The sequence below is a fragment of the Lissotriton vulgaris genome, chromosome 7 (genome assembly GCF_964263255.1).
Source record: "Lissotriton vulgaris chromosome 7, aLisVul1.2, whole genome shotgun sequence".
In the NCBI taxonomy this organism is placed as follows: Eukaryota; Metazoa; Chordata; class Amphibia; order Caudata; family Salamandridae; genus Lissotriton; species Lissotriton vulgaris.
This window is the reverse complement of record NC_141695.1, coordinates 757778305-757792168: the sequence shown is the minus strand read 5'-3', so window position 1 is coordinate 757792168 and position 13864 is coordinate 757778305. Positions and strand designations below refer to the sequence as shown.

The window sequence follows — 13864 nt, the reverse complement described above, 5'->3', positions numbered from 1 at the left end:
CAGGAGGCAAAGTATTATAGGCTCAAAAGTCAAGACTGACTGAAGATCCAACAAGTGATGATGAGAACACTCGACTGATCTGCTTCTACTGCCCCTGTCTGTTGCCCGTGGCCTTCTAGCCTCTGACAGCTGGGTCATTCCGCCCTAGAGGCAGCTCCTGATAATAATAGTGTTCATAATCATAAGAAGAACGTCCATGGAGCTTGTCTTCCACAAGCAGCTCAGATGCAGACTCTTTTCACATCTCATTAGGGCTTCCTTCCTTCATGAATCTCAGTGTGAACGCCTGCAAGGTCGACTCATCCCTTCCATCTTTCTGACGACGGTGCATTGAGTACCATTAATTTGGGTAATAGGCAGACTTGTATTTTCAGTGCTTTGAAACGACGCAAGTGTGAGGTGAAGCACACAAAAAAAAAACTATTTTAGGCTATTCCCCCGAGGGAGGGATATTTTGTCCCTTTCTATGTTTTTTTTCTCCCTCCAGTTTTAGCAGCAACAGGACCCCAATTTATATATATATATATATATATATACACATATACACGTTACACGTTAGCCGAAACGCGTCATCCTGTCTGACAAAATCTCGCACCTGGTTAAATAAAAGTCACTGCAGCTAGAAGTGAAGAAGTTATTCTGGAGTCCGTGTTTTTCTCCTTGGGGGTGGACCGAAGCACCGGAGTGGTAAGTGGATATATATATATATATATATATATATATATATATATATATATATATATATATATATATATATATATATATATATATATATACACAACGCTCAGCTTTAGAACTTGTTTTCCAAAGAACCGCACTCGTGGGGCCAAAGTTGTCGAAATCTTCATGGTGTGAGCACTGACAACTTTGGTCCCACGAGTGCGGTTCTTTGGAAAACAAGTTCTAAAGCTGAGCGTTGTGTTATTGCGGGCGCCCATTACCGCATACCGCACCCACCCGCGAGTGCCTCGATTCCCAGTGGGACAGGGAGCGTATATATATATATATATATATATATATATATATATTTTCCCATCTGGTTCTGCAGTTTCTCGGTGCAACCAGATCTTATGATCATCTGTTGGAAGGGTACTTAGTTTACTGATCTCACTATGAGGGAACCTCACTTGCGCTTGCTAGGAATTGAACTCGCTCCCTGCAGGTGAAAGCAGCTGTCTGGTCACTGAGCCTACTCACCAGATATATTGCCCTGGAATAAGTCATCATCCTGTGAAAAAAGCACATGACTTGTCATCTTGTAAATGTTATCTTTTCTCTCTATCTTTTTCTTTACAGTCCCAACTGTGGCGCCAGGGAATGTGCAGGCCGAAGCCATCAACTCCACCACAATACGTTTCACCTGGAACCCGCCCAGCCCTCAGTTCGTCAATGGCATTAACCAGGGATACAAGGTAAAGGCAGAAGCTAATGGTGCCCCTGCGTATTACAGAGAAACCGCCACCCTCATTGAAGGGGGACAGCTTCCATACCCAAAGATGACAGCACCAGCATATTAGTGGGGTCTTTCACCACCTTGGCAAATGTGTGGTCTTTACCTCTTGACATCGACATTCACATTCTAGAGGGGTCTTCTCTACTCAGATGTCTGCACCTACGTTCCAGAGAGTTACCCAGAGACTCTTGAATTCACATTCTAGAGAGGTCAGATCAACTCCAAAACCTGCATCTAGAGAGTTCATTTTTATCAAGAGGCACTTAAATTTGCGTTCTAGAAGGCTCTTCTCTACTCAGATGTCTGCACGTTTGTTCCAGAGCGTTATCTAGAGACACTTGCATTCACATTAAAAAGGGGTCTTCTCTACTCCATTAGCTGCATCTAGAGAGTTCTAGACCGTTCCTCTTACCCATAGACACTGGCATTCATATTCTAAAGAGGTCTTCTCTACTTAGATGTTTGCACGTACATTCCAGAGAGTTATCTAGAGACTCTTGCATTCACATTCTAGAGGGGTCTTATCTACTCCAATAACTCCATCTAGAGAGTTCTTCTTTAACCAGAGACACTTGCATTCACGTTCTAGAGGTGTCTTATCTACTCCGATAGCTCCATCTAGAGAGTTCTTTAACCAGAGACACTTGCATTTACGTTCTAGAGGTGTCTTATCTACTCCAATAGCTGCATGTAGACAGTTCCTCTTACCCAGAGACACTTGCATTCGTATTCTAAAGAGGTATTCTCTTCTCGGATGTTTGCACGTACGTTACTGAGAATTTATCTAGAGACTTCTGCATTTGCGTTCTAGAGACATCTTATCTACTCCAATGGCTGAATGTAGAGAGTTCTAGAGTGTTCCTCTTACCCATAGACACTGGCATTCACATTCTAGAGGGGTCTTTCTACTCAAATGTTTGCACGTACGTTCCAGAGAGTTATCTAGAGACTCTTGCATCCACATTCTAGAGGAGTCTTATCTGCTCTGATAGCTGCAGCTAGAGAGTTCCACTTTACCCAGAGGCACTTGCATTCACATTCTACAGGGGTCTTATCTACTTCAATAGCTCCCTCTCGAGAGTTCATATTTATCAAGAGGCACTTCCTCTCTCAATCTCTAATTTGGAACTACATTCTGCCTTTAGGAAATCTTTGAAGACCTGGCTTTTCTCTTGCTCCAGTCCTCATCTCCCTTAAACCTTGAGTTTTAGTAATCTGGGAACTTTGATATATTGACCCTGTCTGCAGCGCCTTGATGCCTTCGGGCTAAGTTCGCGCTTTAAAAGTTTTATATTCATTCATTAATTCATTCACTTGAATTCACGTTCCAGATGTGCCTTATCTACTCAGATAGCTGCAGCTAGAGAGTTCCTCTTTATCCAGAGACTCTTGCATTCACATTCTAGAAGGGTCTTTGCTATTCCGACAGCTGCACCTAGAGCGGTCTAGAGAGTTCATCTTTATCCATAGACATTTGCAGTCACTTTTCAAAGGGGTTCTCTCAAACAGGCGACAATTGCACCTAATTTTTTATTTTTTTTTTAATTTATTTTTGTTGTTGCATCAGGCGGATCATGGGTGCAGGAGACAAAAACCACTCGGGGGAGCGTCAACATTACAATTGCACCTAATTTTAATTGGATTCCCCCAGGCCCAGAGTCGATATGTCTCTGCCCATCAACTGCTGCTCCCACAACAGAGAGATCCTCTTTACCCTTTGGACCCACCACATTCCAGAGGGGCATCTGCACCGAGAGCCCCGTGTGTCCAGATTCCGGAGAGATTCTGTGTATCCACCGTCGGCCCTTGAAACTTCTTCCCACACATTTTATGGAGACATCTGCAGTCCACAACTCGTTTGATAATCTGAAATGTTGTAACGTTTTGTTTTTAGAAATCGTTCATTTTCGTCCAAGATCAAATCTGAATGTTTTACAACATGTCCTCAAGACATGTCCTTATCACGTGAGCGCGTTTCCTTATTGCACGTGTGTATTTCTATTCCCCTTCCTGTCTGCTGGTGACAACGTCACTCCTGACGACCCTTCAGTATTTCCCCAGAGCAACCGGACTGCCTTTTGGTAATGGGGACTTTGCAGCCACGCTGCTGCTGCGGAAGACTGGGAGGGTTGGAACCGAGTCAGTGACCCCTCTGGTAGAAGCTGACGTGACTACCTTCTTGCCAGCTGCATTTGATTCCAGCCTTTTGGCTGGGTTGTGGCCACGGCTGCGCGCGTGCCTGGACTTGTGACTCTGGCCGGGCACCTTGAGGGGTTGCAGGCTCTGTGTCGGCCTCCCGCCCTCTCCCCAGACCAGCCAGCCGGGCCTTGCTCCTGACTCCAGAATGCCTGCTCGGCTGCCTACTTAAAAATCCGAGCAGGTCCTGCCTGCTGACATCTGGCAGAGGCGGGCTGCTTAGAGAAGACAGTGAGCTTGGGGAGCAGCCAGGAGCGCAGAGGAGGCATTTAACATATCATTTGTGCAGAGAACAGGATTCATCGCTTATCCTTGCGGTATGTGGTGATCAGGGGCGCAACTAGGTCTTAATTTCGGGGGGGGGGGCTAACATGGCAGAGGAAGGGGCGTGGCTAATGTAAATTAATGGGGCGCAGCTAAAATGGCAGATAATCAGGATCGGTTAATGCTCAGGTCAAGCTGAGAAAAAAATGTGGTGAATTCTGCATTTGAAACTGGACAACAATTAAAGCACACATTTTTGTTAGTTTGATGCATTGCCCCCCAAAACCCATACTCACCCTGAATCTTAAAATTACCCCTGGCACACCAAAACACATACCCACGCTGAACCCTAAAATTAACCCCCTCACACCCTAAAACCCATACCCGCCCTGAAATCTATAATTACCCCTGGCACCCCAAAACCCATACCCATCCTATCCCTAAAATTATCCCTCCCTGGCACCCCAAAACCCATACCCACCCCACACCCTAAAATTACCCCCTGGCACCCCAAAACCCAATACCACCCTGAACCCTAAAATCACCCCCCTGGAGCCCCAAAACCCATACCCGCCCTGAACCTTAAATTACCCCTGGCACCCCAGAAACCATACCCATGCTGAACCATAAATTCCCCCTTGCCCCCCAAAATCCAAACCCACCCTGAACCTTAAAATTACCCCAGGCACCCCAAAACCCATACCCATGCTGAACCATAAATTCCCATCTGGCACCCCATAACCCATACCCACCATGAACCCTAAAATAGCCCCCTGACATCCCAAACCCACACCTGCCCTAAACCCTAAAATTACCCCTGGCACTCCAAAACACATACCCACGCTGAACCCTAAAATGTCCCCTGGCACCCCATACCCACCCTGAACCATAAATTCCCTGCTGGCACCCCATAACCCATACCCACCCTGAACCCTAAAATTGCCCCCTGACACCCCAAAACCCACACCTGCCCTGAACCCTAAAATTACCCCTGGCACACCAAAACACATACCCACGCTGAACCCTAAAATGTCCCCTGGCACCCCAAAACCCATACCTACCCTGAACCCTAAAATTGCCACCTGAAACCCCAAAACCCATACCCGCTCGGAACCCTAAAATTACCCCCTGGCACCCCAATCCGTAACCCACCTGTAACCCACCCTGAACCATAAAATTACTCACTGGCACCCTAAAACCCACACCCACCCTGAACTCTAAAATTACCCACTAGCACCCCAAAAAAAAATGAACACTACAAACTTACACTACATTTGCATATTTGGAGGGGACTGTCCTCTTTGACGTTTCTATGTATGTAAGTCAAGAACAACATTCACAGTAACCTAGATATGCAGGCAGTAGGTAATGCTGTGCTGAAAAATGCATTAAAGTTACTGGAACTTACACAAAAAACTGCTGCCTGCTCTTCTGATACTATACTGCGGAGTCTGGCTGATTAGCAGCACTGTGCCCTGCCATCCAGCCCCTCCCGAAGGTCTCACTGTGTAGATCAATGTGGGTCAAATGCACAGACAGCAGGGGGAAAGGGATGGCCAGTGCAGGCGAAGCTTTTCCTTTGTAAATTAATTCCTGCTGGCGTCATAGCCCAGGGTTTGCTGTCTGTGCACTTGTATGGAATACACATCTATACAAGTGCACAGACAGCACTCCCTGGGTTAAGATGCCAGCAGAAATTCCTTTACAAAGGAAAAGCATCACCTTAACTGGCCATGCCTTCCCCCTGCTGTGCACATCATCACATCCCATGCTCACAACCCATTAAGTGCTTAGGTGAAATCCCTGCCTTCAGGCAAGGATTTCACCTCTGCGCCCCTCTAAAGGAAAACAAGAGGTCAGGGCAGGGGGGTTCGTTCACTCGCTGAAACTGTTCAGTGGCTGTCTGGCTCGGGCTGCTGGGCCTCTCAGAAAGCATTAAAAAAATCACATTCTCGGATGCGCAGCCTTCTTGCACCATTTCAGTGCCCGGGCAGAGGAGGCGACGGGGGGGGCTGAAGCCCGGTGAGCCCAATGGGTGTTGCGCCCCTGGTGGTGATGTCAGTGTAGGGAGTCAGCTTTCCTGGTTCAACAGCCAACAGATTAGCCACCAAACCGCTTGTTCTTTGTCATGGGCTGTCCAAAGGTGTTACTTTGAAATATTACAGCTTTAATAGACCCATACTTAAATATATCAGTTAAAATGATTTGATTTGTGATTGCTGTCCTCAAATAGTTTGTACATAAAACAACAGACTATAGCAGAAGATGGTGTCTCTTTCCATTGAATGAGTGAAGCGACTCTAAATGACCTTGCTCCGCGAAACCTAAGTGACACTCAGGTGCTGAGCCCCTAGACAGCACTCTGGTGTGTAGGGGCTCAGGGAAATCACTACTACTGATCTCTATTTTGAGAGTCCGCAGACCACCTCTGAACTGGAGACATACAACGTAGCACAAAGTAACCACAGTCTTGGGCCAATGTAACACTGGCACAGCCACAGGTCCTTAGTAGTCCTTGGCGATGATCGCGGCCCCAGAGCGGACGCTGCTGCTACCATTGTTACTTGGTACAATAACTCAAACACCCCTGGAATAGAAAATCTTCTATGAGATTAAATTATTTAAATTTTTTATTTTTGGGGTTTGAGTTGTTGTTAAGACTCATCATTATCCTACAATGGTAAAACGGTGCATTGATATCCTGGTACCTCTCGAGTAGGGTTTGTGGGCGCTCACCCGGTTATTGGGCCCCTATCTCAAAATATACAGGTAGTAGCCGGGGTGTCACACTGGGCTCCCAGCACGTCATCATTAAGGTTAATGGCACTGGAGAAGAAAAGTAGCTCAAAATCTACTGGCCTTGATTGAGATGTTCTTCATCTAGAGGGTTATCACTATCCTGGTGTCTACTCTGGCTAGAGCTTGTGGTCTCCAGGGATAGATGGACTTTGAATTTAAATTAGGACCTTCCAAATCAGCATGTAAAGAAATGAGTGTATGGGCCCTCAGTAGCTGGGCTATGCCAGGTAGAGGTCGTAGGGGAGCCAATAAAATCCAGACATATTTTCACTACAATTTCTGAGGTCACCGATCCTGGCTCTATACTACTAGTGATACTTTTGCACAAGACATTTACTGAAAAAGGTGGGATGTAGTATCGGGATAGAGGGTCATCTGTGGGGTCTATGCCCATGAAGTGGAGTCATTACCGAGCACTGTTCTCCGGTACATGTAACCATCATGTTGGTTGGTTTGTCAGCATGATTGACGTGGCTCAGCAGTAGGGCCGGCTTTTAGCATGGGCGAGCTGGGTCCAGGGAGCCAATTTTCTGAGGGGCACATGGAGTTGAGTGCATTCAGGTTATGCCAACAGCAGCGCCCTTCTTATCTTGCTCCTGCCTTGTCCGTCCATGTTTGTTTCTCTCTGATTTGCCAGTTTAAAGTGGTTTTAGTCCTTCATTATCATACAGCATGTGATGTTTTTAACACGTTTAGCCGCCTTCATTACCCTCTCTTCGCCCTCTGACCCCTGCTGACACATATCAACAAAACCATTTTCTGCCTGAGGCGACTAAGCTATCGGTGATTTAGGTGGGCTGGGGGAGATCCAGGGATGTTTGTGTTCAGGGGCCAGTCACTGCTCATCCAAGTACTGACCAGCGAGCAGAAAAGGAACCCCCTGCTGCTTCAGTTAATGTACTACCATCAGCAAGGGCGCAACATGTCTTTCTGCTGATGCCCAGGACGCTGTCTTAGCAAAGGCCGGATCTGCCCGGCAGGTTCTGATTTGTTCAACTCAAGTTCTTTGGAAGGGCCGAAAGAGTAGCTCTTTGTCTGAGGGGTGATGTCCTCATTGCCTGAATGTGCTTCCAGTCAGCAGCGAAGCACATCAGCAGGCACTTCAGGCCAGCAGTCAGGCTAAACTGTTTCCGAGCATCATACCAACTGGTCTAGAAGGAACAGGGTACAGTTCCTATATCCAGAAAGCACTCTTTCATTATATGCAGGTTTTTCAGGCTACAGCTGTTAAACGTGTTGGATGCAGGGTCCAGGTAAAGTCTAGAAGAGCTGGACCACAGTGTAGCTCCCATTCAGCCAGGAGCCTTGTTCACAATTTAGTCAGCCAGGAACTCCTAGGGTTATTTTGCAAGCACAGTCTTAGGCAGACAGACAAATGTTGAGTTATAGAAAAATGTTTTCCAGCACAAAACCAGGCATCTTAAAACAGCTTCTTATTTGGCCTTCGTATTTATGGTAGTTATGGCAGGACGAGTACGACCCTTAGAGGGCCATATTGGCAGTTTATAAGGGGACCACCATATTTGACTCAACTATCAGTCAATCAAGGATCTCCACTATTCAAAATACTCTTCTTACTACCCTCTTCGAGAGTAAAAAGAATGGTGCTTTAATGAGAAAGCACATGATTTTATGCTTGATGGTTAGTAGGCCACATTTCTTAGTGCTCAGTGAAAGGTCAGTACCCCCAATCTGACTGAATTCCAGAAACATTGCAATCTACTCATAGCCAAGAATAGAAGATTACTCCCTCAAGATTGCAGGTGGGACAGCGTTGAGGCATCGCCCAGCCAGCCATAGACCTTTACTGGAAAACACCGACAAATGGCATCTAAGTGGGATTTGGAGTCAGGAACAACAAGTTGAAAAAATAAAGGGAATATTTTCAGAAAAAAGGAAAAAAGCATGTGGCCACTCCACCAAATGGCTCTAAATATTTAGTTTTGCAGTTAACTCTCTCTAGGTGGATAGTCAGTTGTGCTGGGTCATAGATTCCAGGCAATCTGCTTTAGACCAAAGTAACAAGGGTTCATTCAGTTTCAGATGGGATGAGGAATAGTGATTGTCACTTGATTCATAGACCTCTAGGCTCCACATTCCAAGACAACATACTCCCAGTGTCTGTCTTTCCTTCTATAATCTCTTGTGACCTTCTACTTCACCCTTGTAGGTCCAATAAAAGTAAGCTGAGTCTACAACACCCAACATGTATTACTCGATTAAATGAAATCCCAAGGCTCGAAACATACTCACATCTTTGACAGATTTGCATCTCTGGAGTAGTCTCTCCAGAAGATACCACTTCAAGAAAAGTGGTTGTAGTGTCCATGGCTACATCACACCTCATCCAAGATCTGCCCACAAATGCAATGTGGATGGGAACCCCTTCTAACCTGCCCATGGGCAACGGAAGGGTGGTAATTGGATTTGGCCAGCAGCATTTCTTGGGTTAGGGATAATCTTGTATGATTGAAAAATATGGCGGCTGGGAGACTGGGAAGGCACAGCCATACCTTTATGACGGTCATGTTTCTCTGCAGTAGGAGTCTCCATAAGGCTGCAGCCAAGAAGATGGCTTGAGCCCCGGAATTTAGCCACAGGCATTTTTGTCCAGTCTACAGAAGTAGAAGTTTGTTGGCTCTTGGTGGAATCGAGCCTCAAATCCATGTGCCCTGCCATAATCACAAAGATGTGCACCTTGGAATCAGATTGTACCAGCTTTGAAAGCGACAAACTCTGACCCCAGCAGATACATACAGTTCCTCTCTCTCCGGAACAGCTCTAAAATACATACATTGAAAAGGCATACCCAAAACGTTTTCAGATCCAGCTGCAATGCATACTATAGAGTCCACTCCCAGGACACACATAAAGCTGAGCTAAATTATTAACTTTAGGGAGAAGTCAAAAGCACCCATATTTCTTTAAGAACAGAGCCCATGTGAGGCTTGGGCTCTTTGCAAATCGGTTGACTTTGGTAGAAATCCACTGACTGGTCTAACCTAGAGCCATAATCAGGAATCTTGCTCACTTTGTTGCCAAAAAACTACTTTAAAGAGTAATGGGTGGAAAGAAGATAGGAAAAGAATGACTCCAAGATCACTTGGGGCCTCATTTTTTTGGGTTGAAGCCTGCCAGCTGTCTGGTTTGCTAAAGACTTCTTGGAGTCATTCTGAAAGCTTCCCTGGAAACACATTAAACCCATTGCTTACCATTGGCTTTGTATTTTGTAACTCACAGTTGCTTGTTTTCCATTTGCTGGCTTTATTTGTTTTAGGATGTCCAGCTTGAGTTAGTCCCTCTCATTTAGCATAGCCTGTTTACCATCGCTCCTTGTATTCTTCCACAATGGCTCCCTTTCTGTAAACAGACCTTTAAATTATGTTCTTGTCACATTTGCTGTGCATTTGAAAGACAGAAGTCAAATATCAGACTCTCTCTTCTGAGGGAGCCTGGTGTTTACTTTTCTTTCTTGGACTTCAAAGTGAGAGGATTTAGGTGACTATTGTGCTGCCTACTGGAGTTGTGAAAGGAAACTTTTTTTCTAGCACACAAAAAAATTTCAATGTCTGTAAAATAACTGCACAGATATTTCCTAATATATCAGAATTAGGAAAGCACAAATGAAGCATATTTGTTTGCATTTCTGAAGTATGGTGGAAGCAAATATTTTAATACGATCAGAACAAATCAGTTCACTAAGTGATGCCATTTCCAAACATTATCATTTGTGCACGGTATAGTTTTATCAGTAAAACTGTGTCAGTGCACATGTAATTCTCATTTCTATTCAAAGTGTGTTGTCTGTAATGGCAGTGCGCTACCATGCCATACATACTCCATACTACACCTTTCCACTCTGGCCACTCCATTCTACAGCCTTCCACTCCACTGTATGACACTTCACTGTATGCCATTCCACTCTATGATACTTTGCTCCACTCTATGCTATGCCACCCCACTGTACTCCACTCCATGGCACCCCACTCTACGATGCTCTACTCCACTCTACTCTACGACACTTCACTCTACAACACTTTACTCCACTCTGTGCCCCCCACTCTATGCCCCTCTACTCTGTGCCCCCCACTCTATGCCCCTCCACTCTGTGCCATTCCACTCTATGCCACTTGATTCTACTCATTCTACGACCCTCCTGTTTACAACACTCTACACCACTCTACAACTCTCCACGCTATGACAAACTACACAACTCCCTCTACACCACTCCATACCTCTTTACTCCACTCAACAACACTCTACTCTACTCTCTGGCACTCCACTCTACTCTATGACACTCCACTCTACTCTATGACACTCCACTCTACTTTATGACACTCCGCTCAAAGACATTCCTCGACACTCCATTCCACTCCACTGTATAACAAGCTACTCCACCCTATGACGCTCTACTCTGACACTCCTTTCCACTCAGTTCACTCCACACCACTTTACCCCACTCTGTACCAGTTTACTCCACTCCACACCACTCCCCTCTACAACACTTACTCCCCTCTACTCTACAACACTCTACTCCACTCTGACACTTTACTCTACTCTATGCCACTCCACTCTGACGCTCTACTTCATTTATTTATTTTATTTTATTTTTATTTTTGGAGTTTTCAATAGCGCTAGCCAGACCCGGAGGTATCAGAGCGCTTTACAACATTGATGTAAACAGATTATATTGTTATAAACAGATTGTTACAGCAGGAGTGCTCAGGTAAATAGTGAGTCCAAGGTCTAAGGAGGTTCGGTAATCCGCTTTGACGTAGTTTCTGGTCTTTTGTTCTGTGGTCGTGAGTTAAAGAGGATCCGTTTTTACTTAGTGAGGATTTGATTGAGGAAGAGCGTTTTGAGCTGGCTCTTGAAGGCTCTGTAGGAAGAGTTTGTCCTAATGTGTATGGGAATGGCATTCCAGATTTTGGGTGCATTTCCGGTGAAGGACATAAATAGAGTCTTTTGTTTGCAGGTTTTCGGAGGGATGAGAAGCAGAGAGTTAGTGCTTCTGAGGTTTCTTGTCTGTCCCGCTTTCTTGAGTTTGGCAGCTAGATAGGTGGGTTTGCCGGTATGTAGAGCTTTGTGTGTGAGGCAGGCGGTTCTGAAATTAGCTCGCATTTCTACTGGGAGCTACTTGAGTTCGGTTAGCGCGGGAGTGATGTGTTCATATTTCTTCACTCCTGACACCATTCTGGCTGCTGCATTTAGTGTTGTTCTAAGTGGAGCCAGGTGTAGTTTAGCCGTGCCTGTGAGGGTGGCGATCCCGTAGTCTAATCTGGATAGGACAAGGGACTGCGTGGCTTGTTTGAGGTCCGTTGGTGGGATGAAGGGTTTGATTTTACTTAGTAACTTTAGGATGAAGAAGGCACCTTTAGCTGTGCTCTTGATGTGTTTAATCATATCCAAGTTAGGGTCCAGAGTGATACCCAATGACTTCACTGAGTCTGCTGGGATGAGAGTGCAGTCTAGAGCATCAATAGCCTTTAACCATTCCGTGATCTGCGGGGTCTTTTCCTTGCTGGCTAGGAGAAGAATTTCTGTTTTGTTTTGATTTAGTTTCAGATGGTTGCGGGATAGCCACTCTTGTATCTCACTCTATGGCATTCCACTCCACATCCCTCTAGTCTACGACACTCTATGCCACTTCCCTCTATGACCTTCTACTCTGCTCCACTCTGACACTCTACACAACTCCCCTCTATGTCACTCAGTGACACTCCACTTAACTCTACATCATTCCATGACACTCCACTCTGCTCCACGACTTGACTTGACACCATGTCACTACCCTGTATGACACTCCACAATACTCTACTCCAGTCCACAACACTCTACTCTTCTCTACATCACTAACGTTTAGCCATGCTGTTAGCAGCCAGGCTGGTGTACAACATGTCTAACAACATTGGCAAAACCATTAGCTCTTGCATAGGCAAGACCTTTTGGATTTGCCAATGCTTGTTATGCAGCTGGGGTAAATGTATGACATTGTTTTGCATTCTGTCCATCAACTGTTGTTTTTGCATTTGTCAGCCCGAGTGGGATGGGTATGCTCAGACGTGAGTCCCATGCTCTCCACACCACTGGAGTCAAGCTATCCTAGCTGAAGACGGCTGGAATGCCAGAAACCGGTCCTAGGATGCTTGATTCCAGTCCAGGAAAGACATGGCTTGGCAGTTCGGGCTGGACTGTTCCCATGAGGCACAGGGTTAAGGCTGATTTGCATATGGCCATGTCTGAACTGGGGTGGTGTGGAGTGCAAAAATACGATGGATTTAGGCCCAGATCTCTGTACTCGGTGAATGTATGACATTGTTCTGCATTCTGTCCATCAACTGTTGTTTTTGCATTTGTTATGCAGCTGGCACAAGAGTTCCAATGCCAATTTAGTGTTGTTTGAAAGTTTAGTCCCTTCATGCACTGATTCCAGGTCCCTTATAGCTAACACCCTAATATTAGGGCTGCATACTCACCCTTAGGATGATACCGGCTGACCCTGTGTCATTAGAGTCACCTCCAGCCAGTCGTGGTCATCCTACACTATATGCTCTAGGTGTGGTATGGCCATCCTTTAATACAAAAGCAAACCTGCAAGTTCCACAGTGCTTAGGGCTGAAAAACTAGGGTTGGCGGCAAGTGATTCTGTTGCCATGGGACCGCTTGGCCTGTCTTGCATCCATGGCTGTTACTGCCCAGCCCAGGACCAGGGCTATGACAGATTGCCCTCCTGGGTCCCACTGGCCTGCAGAAGGACCAGGATGTAGAGCATAAGGCTGGGCCCGGGTGAATATTCCAGCCGAATGTGGCGGGTAGGTCTTCAGATCTCTCCTGCTGCTGCTAATGTGCTCATTTATACCCAGAATAGGTCAAACTTTGTCTGCAAGAGAAAGATCGACTGCGATTGAACGCTGGCTGCAAATGGTAAGCCTAACGGCGCTGTGATTAATTCCGATTTGCAATTAATCCACATTTTACATTAATGAAACGTGTTTCCTAATCTGCTCAAAAGGAAGTTTGGCCATCTAATTGCTCAGAAACAAGATAACTAGAGCATGCAGGATATTTAACATATGTATAGAGAGCCAATTAATATTTCTGACGAGCATTTCCAGTGCTGTAGTCTTCTCTAATGAGCTAGCGATAGGCTGG

The 13864-nt window shown here is 45.7% G+C and overlaps 1 protein-coding gene across 1 annotated transcript in view; it reads left to right on the top strand.

Annotated features, from left to right (window-relative positions):
* SDK2 (sidekick cell adhesion molecule 2) overlaps positions 1-13864 on the top strand; it is a 590299-nt gene that overhangs the window by 376995 nt on the left and 199440 nt on the right. The window contains exon 18 of the mRNA XM_086929413.1: positions 1297-1412. Coding sequence (XP_086785539.1) covers positions 1297-1412 — 116 coding nt within the window. The remainder of the gene's footprint in view (positions 1-1296; positions 1413-13864) is intronic.